The sequence below is a fragment of the Carcharodon carcharias genome, chromosome 11 (genome assembly GCF_017639515.1).
Source record: "Carcharodon carcharias isolate sCarCar2 chromosome 11, sCarCar2.pri, whole genome shotgun sequence".
Classification (NCBI taxonomy): domain Eukaryota; kingdom Metazoa; phylum Chordata; class Chondrichthyes; order Lamniformes; family Lamnidae; genus Carcharodon; species Carcharodon carcharias.
The window spans coordinates 57,095,694-57,111,925 of NC_054477.1; the positions used below are offsets into that span (position 1 = coordinate 57,095,694).

Sequence of the window (16,232 nt, forward strand, 5' to 3'; positions counted from 1 at the left end):
TTGGTTCTGGGTGGTGGGTCATGGAGACAATAAAAACACTGCTTTCTGTTGTTTGCTCTATACCTGTCTGTATCCCGGCATTTAACTTGACAACCTAATAAAAAAAACGAATACAAAGATTTAAAACTTGGAAACACAAAGGAAAAAACAACGGGTGCTTCTCAGCTTCACTAAAGACTGCAAGCATTTCTCCAAATAGTAAGGGAGGGGGGCGTGTTGCACCATGAGAATAACTGTCTTTCCCTTTTCTTAAAATATTACTTGTGGTGCTCGGGAAATGATTGGCATGCCAACTGCAGCGCCTGGCTTGCAGCGCTTCTGGGTGATATTTTTTCAGCTGACACCTTGAGCTATTGGGTGTTCGGTTCCTTCAGAAGTTAGAATGAAATCAACCTCTCGCCACACTGCTCCCGCATGCCATTGATTCCAGCCCTGTCACCGTGTATTTAGAACAGATAACACAGACTTTGTGTGGAAATATCAATGCCACACCCAATATATTAACAGTAAGCACAGAATACGTGACTTCAAAAAAATGGAGTGAGATCACAGAACGCCTGCGTCGTTTACTTTCAGTTATTGCATAAATGATGAATGACTTCGGGCGCGTCTAGTCTTATTGTTCCCATTGTATACCAATGCTAGACTAAATGATATGCTAACATGTAATTAAGTGTATCTATAGGAGGATAAATCTGATTAATTGAAACCATATGTTCGAACGAATAACGGCTGTGGAGGAAAACAATATGTAATACACACATTAGTACAAAGGTATTAAACCTGGAACGCCCCCATAATAAACCGATGTCTCCTTCGTGGTCCTAGCGCCGTCAAACTAATCACGTTCAGAGCTCCTACAGTCCTTGATTCTAGTCTTAAATCTCCATAAGCAATTGCAAATGGAAAAGGAAATGCAATGTTTTATCCAATTTTAATCAGCTGTATGTCCGCAGATTGGAATATTTAAACCAACAATGAAGCCAAGCAAAAGTTGAGGTTGGAGCTTCAAAATCAGCCAATTAAATTGTGAATTAGTTTTAATTTAAAAAGGTGGTATTTATTCAGAACACGTCCATCTGCTGAATATTTCGTCAGCTTTTGTACGCTGTAGTTTTGCTGACACAAAAGACACGCCTACACTTTCCAGTTATTGAATTTCCCAGTGGAGTTCAATCTGGAAAGTGTCCTCAATCGAAGAATGTTACATTAACCATTAAAGGTTAGACGTACGTGCAGCTTGCAGGCAAAGCACGCCGTATAAACTCAACAATTAGGCAAGGGATACGCTGCATCTATTGATGCATATCGAGCGATTCAGACCTTGAAGAGAAAATGCTGCACATTGCCAAAACGTAGCAGCCAACACACCCATCTCCCCACCCCCCGCCCCACAAGTGTATTTTAGGCAGCACACTCAGTAAACCGCAACAGTGCACGTTTAAAAGAGCAGTTCATTTTAGAGTTTGCAGCTAAATTGATTGTAATAATTATTTTATGGAATACAATTGTACTGCGAGTTAAACATTAAACCAACATCAAATGCAATAAGCACCCAACATGCTCTGTACTAACACTGAATTGTTTAATTTGAGGAGGAAAGTTACTCAAAATATTTGAAAGGGCAAGGAATATGTTAGCCCTAGCAAATGTTAACATGTGAACTGACAGTCTACCACAATATACGATTCGGCAATATGGTTAATGCTTCCACTTTAGTGATCATTTATTTGAAAGTTACTATGTCAATCTTTTTTTTCGGATGGAAGACCACGCCTTGCTGGACTGAATTTATGGGTATATCATGAAACAGCAATTAGTAGAAGTGCAAAATAATCCCACTCTCGCCTACCTCATCCATCAGAGCTCCCAAGATATTAGCCACTTTCTCTGGTGTCCTTGAGCATTTCAGTATTAATTTTCAAATGTAATGTGTACATTTTTGTTAACAGCAGCCTTCACACAATAAATCCCTAGTCGGTTCAAATGAAATCGATACAAATACAGTTACTTGACCGACTTGTCACTCACTGCAGTACCCTGTTCATCGGTTGCTAGAAAACTATGACCTTCAGGATAAGATTCAGAAAATAAGAATCGATTGTGACACCTAACGTCTCTACTTACAGAAGCTGAACATTGGAGTTAAAAAAATACATCCGTCAAGTTAAAACTTGTATGGGTTTAAATCTAACATAGCAGTTTATGAAACGTAGCAAAGTGCGTGCCACCCAGCGCCAAGGTAGGCGAGGGCAGGAGACACTGCAGTAAAAGAGACACCAGCTGCTTTAGCACAGGCAGCGCCAGGCAAAATAGCACATAGAAAGCCCACTTCATGTAGGAACAGATATGACGAGAAACAAAGAATTTAAACTTTCGCTAAAAGCAAAAAAAGGACAGAATTCTCTAAGGAAAGCTGACAGCACAGGCAAAATGTTGTGCGCGAATACATTGGCCAGGAAAAGCAGAAACTCTGTGCAAAGGAAAAGCAGACGCCTGCACTGAAATGGGTGATCTCAGGAATCTGTGGATTGGAGCGGCGGGGGGGGGGGGGGGGGTTGCTGTTATATTCTTGCGCCAGCACAGAGATCAAACTTTCCACATTCAGTTTCTACTTTAACCTATTTCCTCACTCTAGACCAGCCGCGAAATAGGATGGCTGAAATAGATTTATGTGCCAAATGTTACTTTGCCACTCAAAAAAATATTTTTAAACTTTTACTTTTTAAAAAGTGTTTCCGTCCAGTAAATTCTTTTCAAATGCACTATATATTTTTTTTAAATATTTTACAATGTGTTTGAGTAAAGATGATAATCACTGCAGCAGTTCTAATCTTTCCTATTAGTCTTTCTCCGCTTTCATATTAGGGATGTCTGTTCGACTATCCCCGTAGTTTAGACCATATTTGTATTTGAGAAAGAGACATATTGCTGCAACACTGACTTTCTCCTCCCAAAATCCTTAGTACGATGCGTGCGTTAGGACCCGGGGGAATCTCTGCCTCTCTGGAAATGTAGCAGTGCGGCCGCCGTACAGACACCTGCTGGAGGCGTGAACCCAGAGGCAGAGGCTTGGCTAGAGCCCTTAGAAAAAAAACTCTCAATTTACCTCCTGGTGAGCAGTGTTGATGCTTTTGATGTTAAAATGTCTTTTAATCAACCATTAGGACAAACAATGCATCGCGAGGTCATCGTGCACACGTGGCCGAATTGCTTCTTGTGTATTTTAAAAGATATATATCAAGGAAACTCTATCTGATTAATAATGTATGGCGATGTGTTAAATTAGTCTTTGCTGTGATCTCCCCATCACCTCCACCATCGAGTCATATGATTGCAGCAATCCACTGCGTTTGCAATCCATGTCCAACTTTGACAGCACTTATTATTTTGTAGCTTACCTGTCCAACTCTAATTGCAAAAATAGGGCAGCTCTGTCAGCAGGTTCTAACCATAAATATTTTAAGTTAGTTTCCAGTCTGACGTCCCAGTAAATGATATTTTTATAAGATCACACGCATAAGGTCGTAGGAACAGGTAGATGGACGGCCACATACACGTTCCAATTCAAATATATCTTAATCATCATCCAATAGCTGTGCACTTAAATTAATAATCCTGTGTGGTTACTGTATATCATTGCACCATTAGTCATAATCTACTTTCCTATACACATACATAGCCAGGATCTATGTCATCTAGCCTGACCATTTTCCGCAGCCTATCATTTGTGAAAGCTATTTATCTGAACGAAATTTACGTAAGATCCACACGTAAACAGGTAGATATAGACAGATGCGGATATACTGGTATATTTATAATGAATTACCATAACCACTATACACCTAAATTAATGCGATGATCCTATCATTTAGTCATGTCTGATATTCTTAGATCACGTTCTAGGAATCAAAATACGTTCCAACTGCTATCTGCTCGCATCATAGAGCTGTGCTGCATTAAACTCTTCCATCTGGCATTGTCATGAAAAGGAGAAACAAATTATAAGACGCTTCTTTTATGACCTACTTAAGGGCAATTAGGTGCTTTGTCTCTCTGCTACTTACCAAATCGGCTGTGATCCTGTCTGGTTCCCTGGATAGTTCCATTAGGAAAAATCTCTAAGTGAAAGCCAGTCCTGCAGTACAGCTGTCTCCGCCTGAGGATCCCCTTTAAGTGAGCCAGGTCCGTGACTGAGCCCCTGCTCAAACCCCCCTCGGACTGGCCGAGATGATCACTCAGGAGAACCGGGTTATCCACCGGCAAAACGGGCACATTCCCAAAAGGTATTGCATCCTGGACACCAAGATAGTTCCCAACTTCACCTAACGGAGCCATCAGTCGCCGCCGGCGATTCTGCTTCTGATAATAACAACAAAAAAACAAGAATAATAATAATATAGGTGTCAGCCCAAATTGATCTCTCGTGTGTTTTCCTCTTTTTGTTTCTTTTAGAATGAATTGTTTTGACTGCAATCCATTAAAACATACATAAAAAGTGAGATGCTGTTTTGGTTTGGGCCAGGTTCAAGGTCAATCACTGTAGTCTATGAAACCACCACTTTATACTCACACATTAACATATTGTTTTTTTTAAATAATCCCAGGTCTAGCAGGCTGTTTGATCTTCAGGCGATCCAGCTGCATTGAGAATAAAAATTCGCAGTTTCTCCATTGGAAGAAGATAACGATGGTCATAGCAACTTAAAACCCGGCGTTATTGGTTTTTTTTAGATGAACAAGGCTACGTCAGAATTTATGGATTCTGACTCCAGAAAGGCATGCGCTGTTTTTACTCTATAAAAGACTGCATACATCAGCATGAATCCTTGAGAAATATAGATCGCACGTTGCTCGCTGGGGCAATCCAAAAACTTTGATCTTATTTTTTTTCCCAAACGTCACCTTTTTATTATCCAAAGACTTGAGGAAGACCAGGAGAGTGTCTGAGGCTTCAGGCGCTCGCCTTCATCAGCAGAAAGATCTGCAAGTCCAATGCTGGGTTGCTGGCTGCCTTGAACAGGTGTTCCTTACGCAGACCCCACTGTGAAATGTGTGTACTATCTGCGTCTGAACTATACTCTCCATAAAGCACGCAGAGTGGCGCAGAAAAGCAGGCATGGGTTGGGTTTAAGGTAGTCTTACCAACGACATATAGGCTTCTTCTCGGTCCTAGTGCCCATGGATTACTTGAGGAGAAATTTCACTACTTGAAGCGGTGTGCTGAGGAGCCCTTTTAAACTGTATCGGGCACCCGTACTAATTCTCTGTAAATTTCACTCACTGAAAGAAGTATTTTTCAGGTGAAGATTATCGTTAGCTGATTTTATCAGTAACACTAGATTAATTTTCATATCACTGAGACATCGTTTTTGGATTCGCCCAAAATTGAAATAAACCGGAATCAGAGATCGCGATTACGCTTAATTTTAATAATTGGCAGAGTCAATATACTTTTGACCAGCAAAATAGAAATTCAATTGAAATGTTTTTAAACTCTTTAAACAGTTTTAACTGCACACTTCCTAATTTGCAGAAATGCCGCTGCTCAAGCGGGTAGATCTGGATGAAATACCTTGTTTCTCTTAGTTACTTCATGAAAATTGTAGTTTTGTAAGAATTATATAGGAAGATTCCTGAAAATTGACAGCCAACTTCATAAAATAATTTTGACTAATAAAAGCTTCAGAGATGAAGTTTTTCGCGTTTCTGATCGAAGTTAGTACGTGTTAGAAATTACATCGCGTACATTGCATTTGTTCAGGTTTAGAAATCCTGCACAATGCTTCATAGAAGATTTGGCCACCTTTATGGAGCTAACACCTCCATCTCTTAGGCTGCATTGCGTATAAGTCACACTTCAGCCAGAATATGCTTTGCTTAATATAATGCATTTTAGGCATTACGTTACTTACCGCAATTACTTACCCATAAAAATACGCCGAAAATGGGCCTGCTCTGAAGGTAATTCATACTTGACAATAAATGAAACGATGAACATAGTAATATGTTTGATGTGTTCAGTGAGATGCTATATTTCTGAATAAGGTAAAATTCTAAATGTATATTGTTTTAGATATCTGCCGAACAATCTCGCGTGACAAACTAACTTAACCAGGTGAGACTTTTTTTAAATAACGAGAATGGTTGGCGAATAACCCATTAAGTGTGTTAATGAATTATGTGTAGCAACGGTTTTGCCTCCTTAACAAATTATAATATGCAAATTATAAGCAAATCGATATCCGAATTAAAGAGAAGTCTGATGTAACTTTGGCGAATCAGCGTGGGGGACAGTCAGATCTGGGCACTAGGACCCAGGATAGTCTCAGCGTTAATTTGCGGTCCTGAGTTTTTTTTAGAATAATTTGCCGTTTCAGGAATAAAGATTGTCCAGGGGAAAGGGAGGATGTTAAAATTAAAATAGGAAGCTTAGAAACGTCTATCCATGCATCAGCCACGGCCTTAACTAGATCTGGGAATGGGGTCGGTTGAAAGCGGCAATGCGAACTGGCAGGAGATTCGGGTAAAGGGTTGCGGTACTTTCGCTAGAAGTCGCTGTAGCGCCAGTGCTCGTACAATATTAGGAGCGTTCTGTAATATTCTTTGTGTGTGTTTGTATCTTTATTCACTTTCTTTAGTGGGATTTCTATCCAAGTCTAGATTTTTAGGTTGAATCATCTCCTTAATACAATTTGTACAATTATCATTGTTATGCTTAATAACGACTACTTGGGCTTGAGGGTTTTATTCAAAAACTGCTGGAAAGCATTGAATTGCCCTATTGCTCTGCTGGCTTCTTTTTCATGAATACTCTCACTTTGTCCTTCTGTGTCTGGGCAATGTCTTCCATACGATTCCCTTCAATGGCAATTTAATATGTTTCATTTTTATGTTCCTTTTTTATTTCGCTGAAATATGTATTTCTGTACAAAATTGTCTAACGATCATCGAGTTCATGAAAGCAAGTCTTGGGAGGTGTCGTTAATTTGATGCTGCTCCAGTGGTTTCATTGTGGAGTAAAGTGTTCTACTTGAATCAAAATTATTAATGACGTATATGCACATGTACCCACCGATTTAATCGCTGGAGAAACATTAAATGAAAATCGGAAATGTAACATTTCCTAAAGAGATCCTTTTGCTACATGTAGCAGCAATTGGAGCGGAACCGTGTAGAGCGCCTTGCGCTTTTTTTTAGATCGCCAAACACTGTAATTTAAAGGGGCAGAGCCATGGTTACCTCATCAAGTCACATTTGGGTTTTATACTCGTAGTTTGGCTTTCTCTTTGAAGGCAAAATAAGACTAAAAAAATCTTAATACATTTGAAAGAATTAAATAAGACAAATATTGAGTACGTTATTTATGTTGCCATATGTGGAACAGTGCTAATGCTGAGCTACATGCTAAACAGAATTGAAAGTCAACATATAAATTATTTAAAGCAAGTATTGGCTATTGCATGTGTATACCAAGCTAAGCGTTTCCAATTTTAAATACATTTTCACTCATTTTGAAAAAGACAACTCTGATTAAATCTTCAAGGTCGTCAACTTACTAATGAGTAATAGGTTACTACTAAGAGGAATTTTATCTATTTTATATTACCTACACCTGGCAAAACCAGGTATTTTTACAGATAATGTTACAGGTAACATAACCTGTGTCAAAGTTGTGGAACTGACCGAAGAACTGTTTTATATGATACCTAATAAGATGCTTGAAATCGTGACAGGCAGAGAGCACTGTGCTCTTAGCTTCCAGGGTTAGAATAACAAAACACTATGAAAAGTCAGGCAGAAACGCAGATTACAGAATATTATCATTTTCAACAAATGGAAATGTTCTGAGAAATATGGAGTAACAATTTCATTAATTAAAGATGTTTAATGATTCCAGACATGAAATATAGCGTTAATAAATAAAACAGAACTGTGATACAACCCATCAATGTGTATAACCTGAAATAAAAAATAAATCACTAGAAATGTACAGCAAGTCAATCAGCATCTGCAAATAGAAAAGACAAGTTAACTTCTCTGATGAAGACCCTTCCTCAAAGCTGTTATCTGTACCTTTGGCTATTGCTGAGCCCTGGATATAGAACCTCTGGTCACATTCAAAACTGATGCCCCCAATTAATCAAACTGCCACATTCTCCATCAAACTCTACCCTGACAACACTTTTTTCATCCTTCGCAATATTTTTGTTCTAAACTCCTTGCTCTAATCTTTTAGCTACCAACATACTAAAGGTATGTTCAGAACTGTAGAGTTTACTGCTGGAAGGTTAACCTGTCTTTTCCTTTACCAATGCAGATTTATTTACTGTGCATTTCCAGCAACTTCTGTTTTTTTTTTATTTCAGATTTCCAATATCTGCAATCTTTTTTAGCAGCAACTTACACTCATGTAGATCCTTTGATTTATAGTGACATGTCCCAAGGTACTTCACAAGGTCATAATCAAAACAAAGCAATTGACACTATGGGGAAAAGAAGGAAATATTAAGAGGGACAAACTAGGCTTTAAAGAGCACATAAAAGGAGGAGGAGAGAGGTGAAGTGACGGAGAGATTTAGGAATGAAATTCCAGAGCATAGGACCAAGAAAGCTGAAGGCATGGCTCCCAATGGCCAGTAACTTGAACAGGAGGCCAGAATTGGAGGACCATAGAGTTCCTGAGGGTTGTAGGACTAGATGGAGTTACAGAGATAGGATAGGGTAAGGCCATGGGAGTCAGGAGGGAGGATGGAACTTGAACATGATTGAGAATTTTAAATTTGAGGATATGTGAACAGGGAGACCAGGTGTATATGTATTCTTGTCAGAGCAGCCTTTTGAAAGATGTCCATATGAGTACAAACGTTCATTTATAAAAGATAATTCTGAAGACCAGAACAGTTTGAGATCTTTTACAGAATTTAGGAAATAATATCTTCACTAATTAGCCTTTAGCTTTTTAAAATTCTCCTCCTTGTTTTGAAATCCCTCCATAGCCTCTTCGCTTTACATATCTGTATTCCCCTCCAGCTGTACAACCTTTCAAGATCTCTGCGCTCCTGCCATTCTGGCCTCTTCAGCATCCCAACACTTACTCGCTCCACCATTGGTGACTATGCTTTTATCACCCTAGACCTTAAGCTCTGGAATTCCTTCCCTGCTTCTTACCTCTTTTTTGCCCTTTAAGCTGCTCCATAAAATTTACTGTTACAATGATGAGATTTATGAGATTGTTATATTTTGGGATTGTAACTTTAAATTAAGGGTAAATAAAGGGGATCATGTGACCTGTTCTACAGTCCACCTGACAGTAAGATTGGGTGGTTTGATCAGAGGAAGGCTTAGATTGTTTTAGTGAGAAGAAGGTGCACGGTATTTGTGCTTGGAAACAATGGCAGCAGTATCTGAGTTTACAATGAGTGGATTATGAGTCTCCCAAAGCCCCAGAAAGTGTTGCAGGTTGTAAATAGTTGTTCTATAAACTGTCCATTCAGTTCTAAGATGGAAGGCAGTTAGGGTCAAGGATAGCTAATTAGCATTTCTACCTGAATGCAATGATGTATTTTACATTGCCATTGGGAAGAGGGCATTTTTGAGATCAGATTACAGGCATCCCTACAAATGAATGAATATCTCAGAAATGCAGGTTTTGTGTGGTCAGCAGAGAGAAGAGGCTGCTTGGCTTTGCGAGCTATCACAGCCAGATGCAAGAGGGAGATGGTTTCTTGTCAAAGAGATGCATCCTGTAGCCATCTAAGGAAATCGGGAGATTTAGCCTGGCATGGCCGGGGAAGGAAGGAGAAACATTGGGACAGACTTTACTGCTGGTTGTGGATTTAAGAAACTTTCTGAAAACTGGGGAAAGCGCATAGCGATGGTCACTCGAAGTTACTACTCAGCGAAATGAGGATATGGGAATCGTTGGAAGCTGGAAGCAACTGAAAGGACTATAATTCCATGGAGAATGTAATTTTTGATAAGTACAAGTGGAACGCCACTTTCTGTAGTTTAAGTTGCCTACAAAAAGAAAGTAGTGTTTAGTTACTAGTTTTTTTAAAGTCATTTGTTACAGTAAAAGTTTTAAAGTGTGAAACCTTGATATGTCATTCTTTCAGCTAATAACTGGAAGTTCATATCACTTTAAAAGTTATTGGTCTCTACTGCAATCGTAACAAAATACATTTGGCCAAACTTTTGATCACCTCTCCTAATATTTTCTTAAGTGCTCAGTGTCAAATTTTGTTTTATAACATTTCTGTGAAGCACCTTAGCAAGTTTTGCTATGTTTAAGTTGCTCAATAAATGCAAGCTTTTTTTATTAATTCTTGGGATGTGGGCATTGCTGTCAAGTGCAACATTTATTATTCATCCATAATAACACCTGAGAAGGCGGTGTTGAGCCACCTTCTTGAACTGCTGCAGTCCTTGTGCTGTACCTACACATATGCTGCTGTTAGGAAGTGAGTTCCAGGATTTTGAGCCAGCAACTGTGAAGGAACAGTGATATATTTCCAAGAATGGTGTGTGGCTTGGAAGGAATCTTGCTGGTGATGGTGTTCCCATGTATCTGCTGGTCTTGTTCTTCTAGGTGATAGAGGTTGCAGGTTTGAAAGGTTCTGCCAAAGGAACCTTGGTGTGATGCTGCAGTGCATCTTGTAAATGGTGCACATTGCTACCACTGTGTGCCACCTGTGTTTAAGGTGACAGATGGGATGCTAATCAAATGGACTGCTTTGTCCTGAATGTTGTTGGAGCTGCACTCATCCACGCAAGTGGATAGTATTCCATCACACTCCTGTCTTGTGCTTTGCAGATGGTGGATTGACTTTGGAGAGGTGGGAGGTGAGTCACCTGCTCTTGTAGCCACAGTATTTATATAACTGATCCAGTTAAGTTTTTGGTCAATGGTTACCCCCAAGATATTTATGGTGGGGAATTCAGCAATGATAACATTTTGGAATGTAAAGAGGAGATAGTTAGATTCTCTCCTGCTGGAGATGGTCATTGCCTGGCACTTGTGCAGTCTGAATGTTACCTACCCACTTATCAGCCCAAGCCTGAAAGTTGTCCAGGATTTGCTTCATATGCGCAGAATACCTCATATCTGAAGAGTTGTGAATGGAACTTAATATTGTGCAATCATCATCGAACATCCCCACTTCTGATCTAATGACAGGGGGAAGGTCATACTTCTCAGATTAGGTAACTCAAATTTGGTCTGTGATCAGGGACAGGAGGGTGTGACTGCAGGTGAGGCAGGTATGGGAACCCAGGGGGTAGTCTTTGAGGAGTCTTGGCCTTTGTCCAACAGTTACGAGGTTCTTGCAAGCTGTGTGGACAAGAGCAGGGAATGCAGGGAGGGTGACTGAACTGACCACAGCACCATGGTAAAGGGAACCATTCAAGTTGGGGAGAGGAAATAGGAATGTAGTAGTGGTAGGGGACAGTATAATTAAGGGGATAGATAATGTTCTCTGCAGCCATGAGCGTGAGTCCTGAAGGCTGTACTACCTGCCTGGTGTCAAGGTTAAGGACATCTCCACAAGTCTGGAGAGGAACTTGGAGCGGGAGGGGAAGGATCCAGTTGCCGTCATCCACGTTGGTACCAATGACATTGATAGGACCAGAAAGGAGATCCTGCTGAAAGAATTTTAACAGTTAGGAGCTAAATTATAAAGCAGAGCCTCCAAGGTAATAATCTCGGGATTACTACCTGAGCCACAGGCAAACTGGCAAAAGATTGGTATGGAAGGAATGGGTTTCAGTTGATGGGGCACTGGCATGAGTACTGGTGTTGAAGGGAGCTGTTCCAGTGGGACAGGCTTCACTTGAACCCTGCTGGGACCAGTGTCCTGGTGTATCAAATAACTTGGGCTGTAGAGAGGGCTTTAAACTAAATGAAGGAGGGGAGGGTTCTGGAGAGGGGACATGTAGGCTTACAAAGCAAAAGGGTATGACAGCATTGCAGGCCAGCTATTTAAGTAATGATACCCAGAGTGTGACAGGTGGGGACAGAGTGTACAAACATTTAAAAAAGCAGCAAATAGGGTCAAAGGAGGAAAAAATAGTAAAGAAGCAAAATTAATGGCTCTTTACTTAAATGCATGTAGTGTTCGGAACAAAATAAATGAATTAATGGCACAAATACAGGTTAATGGATATGATCTTATAGCCATTATGGAGATGTGGTTACAAGGAGGTCAAAGCTGGGAACTAAATATTCAGGGGTATGCGCCTTTTTATAAGGACAGGCAGAAAGGAAAGGGTGGTGGGATACGACATGGAATAAGTACGATAGCAAGAAATGATCTTGGATTGGAAGATGTAGAATCCATATGGGTGGAGGTAAGAAATAACATGAGGAAGAAGACACTGGTGGGAGTAGTCTATAGGCCGCCTAAAAACACCATGCTGCAGGACAGGGAATAAATCAGGAGATAATAAGGGCATGTAAAAAAGGCAGCACATTAATCATGGGTGACTTTAAACTTCATGTAGATTGGGAAAATCAAATTGACAGAGGTAGCCATGAGCAAGAATTCATAGTGTATTTGGGATAGTTTCCCAGAACAATATGTTGTGGATCCAACCAGATAGCAGGCTATTTTGGATCTGGTAATGTGTAATGAGGCAGGTTTAATAAATGATCACAGAGTAAAGGGTCCCCGAGGAAACAGTGACCATAACATGGTAGAGTTTAACACAATTTGAGAGTGAGAAACTTGGATCAGAAACAACTGTGCTAAACTTAAATAAGGGTAATTATAAAGGAATGAGGGCAGAGTTGGCTGGAGTGGACTGAGAAAGGAGTTTAGCAGAAAAGGTTATAAAAGAACATAAGAAATAGGAGCAGGAGTAGGCCATTTGACTCCTCAAGCCTGCCCTGCCATTCAGTAAGATCATGGCTTATCTGCCCCAGGCCTCAACTCCTCTTTCATGCCAGCTCCCCAAAGCCCTAAACTCCCCGATATTTTAAAAGTCTATCTACCTCCTCTTTAAATACTTTCAGTGATCTAGCCTCCACAACTCCCTGAGGTAGAGAAGTCCAGACATTCACTATCCTCTGAGAGAAGAAATTCCTTCGCATCTCAATTTTAAATGTGTTCCCTTATTCTGTAACTATGTCTCCTAGTTTGAGATTCCCCCACTAGTGGGAACATCTTCTCAACATCTACCCTGTCAAGCCCCCTCAGAACCTTGTACATTTCAATAAGATCACCCCTCATTCTTCTAAACTCTATGAATGAAGGCCTAACCAGTTTAGCCATTCTTGATAGGTCAACCCTTTCATCCCAGGAATCAACCTAGTGAATCTCTTTTGAACTGCCTCCAATGCCAGTATATCCTTTCTTAAATACGGGGACAAAAATTGTACACAGTACCCCAGGTGCAGCCTCACCAAGACCCTGTACAGTTGTAACAGGACTTCCCTATTTTTAAACTCCAGCCCCCTAGCAATACAGGCCAAAATCCCATTTGCCTTCTTAATTACTAGCTGCACCTGCATGCTAACCTTTTGTATTTCATGCACAAGAACACCCAGATCCCTCTGTGCATCACCTTTTTTGAGTCTCTCTCCATTTAAATAATAGTCTGCCTTCTGATTTTTCCTACCAAAGTGCATGACCTCACACTTTCCTACATTAAACTCCATCTGCCAAGTTTTTGCCCACTCACTCAACCTGTCTATACCCCCTTGCAGATTCTTTATGTCCTCATCATAACATGCCCTCACACCTATTTTTGTATCATCAGCAAATTTGGATACATTACACTCTGCCCCTTCCTCCAAGTCATTAATATAGATAGTAAATAATTAAGCCCTAGGACCAATCCTTGTGGCACTCCATTAGTTACGCCTTTCCAACCTGAAAAAGACCCATTAATCCCAACTCTCTGTCTGCTGTGTGCCACATTCTATGCTAATACATTACCCCAATACCATGAGCTCTTATCTTGTGCAATAACCTTTTATGTGGCACCTTATTGGATGCCCTTCTGAAAATCCAAATACACTACATCTACCGGTTCCCCTTTATCAAATCTGCTTGTTATATCCTCAAAGAACTCCAGCAAATTTGTCAAACATGATTTCTCTTTCTCAAAACTATGTTGACTGTTTGATTGCATTAAGCCTTTCCAAATGTCCTGCTATTTCTTCCTTAATAATGGACTCTAGCATTTTCCAAATGACAGATGTTAGGTTGACTGGCCTATAATTTCCTTCTTTTTGTCTCCCTCCCTTCTTGAACAGTGGCTCGGACCCTCTTGGGAATCCGATGAGTTCTGGAATATTTCAACCAATGCCTCCGCTATCTCTGCAGCCACTTCCTTTAAAACCCCTGAATACAGGCCATTCAGGTCCTGGTGACTTGTCTGCCTTTAGTCCCATTAGTTTCTCAAATACTTTGTCCCTCGTGATAGAGAATGTTATGAGATCTTTCCTCCCATTAGCTCTTTGCTTATCTGATACCTTTGGAATGTTTATAGTGTCCTCCACCGTGAAGACCGATGCAAAATATTGGTTTAAATTATCTGCCATTTCCCTGTTCCCCATTATGAATTCTCCAGTCACATCCTCCAAGGGTCCCATGCTCAATTTAGCTACTCACTTTCTTTTTGTATATCCATAGAAGCTCTTGTTTTTTGTTTTTATATTTTTTGCCAATTTACTTTCATAACCAATTTTCTCCCTCTTTATTAGCTTTTTAGTCATCTGCTGCTGGTTCCTAAAAACTTCCCAATTCTCTAGCCCACCACTAGTTTTCATCACTTTGTATGCCTTAGTTTCTGATTGGATACTCTCCTTGACTGTCTTTGTTAACTACGGTTGTTCATCCTTCTTATCGAGTTCTTCTTTTTAACCGGGATAAATTTTTGCTGAGCATTATGAAATGTCTGCTTAAATGTCTGCCACTGCTCATCCACTGACCTTCACCTTAGAGTATTTTCCCAGCCAGCTTTAGACAATTCTTTCTTCGTACCTCTGTTACTGCCCTTATTTAAGTTGAGGACACTTGTTTGAGATGCTTGCCCTCAAACTGAATTTGAAATTCTACCATGTTGTGATTGCTACCCCCTAGAAGATCCTTAACTATGAGATATCTTATTAATTCTACCTCATTACACATTACTAGATCTAAGATAGCCTATTCCTGGGTAGGTTCTGCAACATATTGCTCTAAGAATCAATCCCTGATGCACTCTACAAATTTGTCTTCCATGTTACCCCTGCCAATCTGTTTTGTCCAGTCAATATGCAGATTCAAATCACCCATGGCAATTGTAGCGCCCGTCTTACACTCCTCCATTATTCCCCGATTTATACTTTGTCCTACAGTGAGCCAACTCTTCGGGGCCTATAGACGATTCCCACCCGTGACTTCTTCCCCTTAGTATTCCTTATTTCCACCCAAACTGATTCCACATCACAATCTATTGCAGCCATATCACTACTCACCACCGCACTGATACCTTCCTTTATTAACAAAGCTACCCCACCTCCTTTTCCTTTTTGCCTATTTTTCCAGAACGTTTCATACCCTTGAATATTGAGTTCCCAGTCTTTGTCACCCTGCAACCATGCCTTTGTAATAGCTAGCAAGTCATATCCATTTATTTCTATTTGTGCCGTCAACTCATCTATCTTGAAACAAATGCTGCATGCATTCAGATAAAGAGCCTTAAGCTTTGACTTTTTACCATTATTACTCATTCTGGTTCTAATTTCTGCTGCACTCTTCTGCTTATATTTTCTGCCCCTTCCTGTCACACTTTGATTATCATTCGCCTCTTCACTACCCTGCACCTCTGCTGTCTTGTTTGTTTTTGATTTTCTAAACTTCCCTTCAATTGAACCCTCCCCCCGACTAATTAGTTAAAGCCCTATCTACAACCCTAGTTATACGATTTGCCAGGGCATTGGTCTCAGTATGGTCCAAATGAAGCCCGTCCCAACCGAACAGCTCTCTCCTAAATTCTGGATCCCCATAACTGCCTCACTCACAGTCACACCCTCCTGTCCCTCACCATGGACCAAATTTGATGTAATTAATCTAAGCGGTGACTGCCTCCTGAAACACAGTGTCCAAGTAACTCTCCCCCTCCCTGATGTGTCGCAGTGTCCACAGTTCAGACTCCAGCTCATCAACTCTGAGCCTAAGTTCCTCTAGCAGCCAACACTTGCTGCAGATGTGGCTACCATGGATCGCACCGGTATCCACCAGCTC

At 40.4% G+C, this 16,232-nt stretch overlaps 1 protein-coding gene across 1 annotated transcript in view; it reads right to left on the reverse strand.

Moving 5' to 3' along the window:
• LOC121284260 (fibroblast growth factor 9) overlaps window positions 1–5,030 on the reverse strand; it is a 102,060-nt gene extending 97,030 nt beyond the window's left edge. Inside the window, exons 1-2 of the mRNA XM_041199597.1 lie at window positions 4,906–5,030; window positions 4,068–4,362 (exon numbers count right to left, since the gene is read on the reverse strand). Coding sequence (XP_041055531.1) covers window positions 4,068–4,338 — 271 coding nt within the window. The 5' untranslated portion in view covers window positions 4,339–4,362; window positions 4,906–5,030. The remainder of the gene's footprint in view (window positions 1–4,067; window positions 4,363–4,905) is intronic.
• Window positions 5,031–16,232: the final 11,202 nt, after the last annotated feature.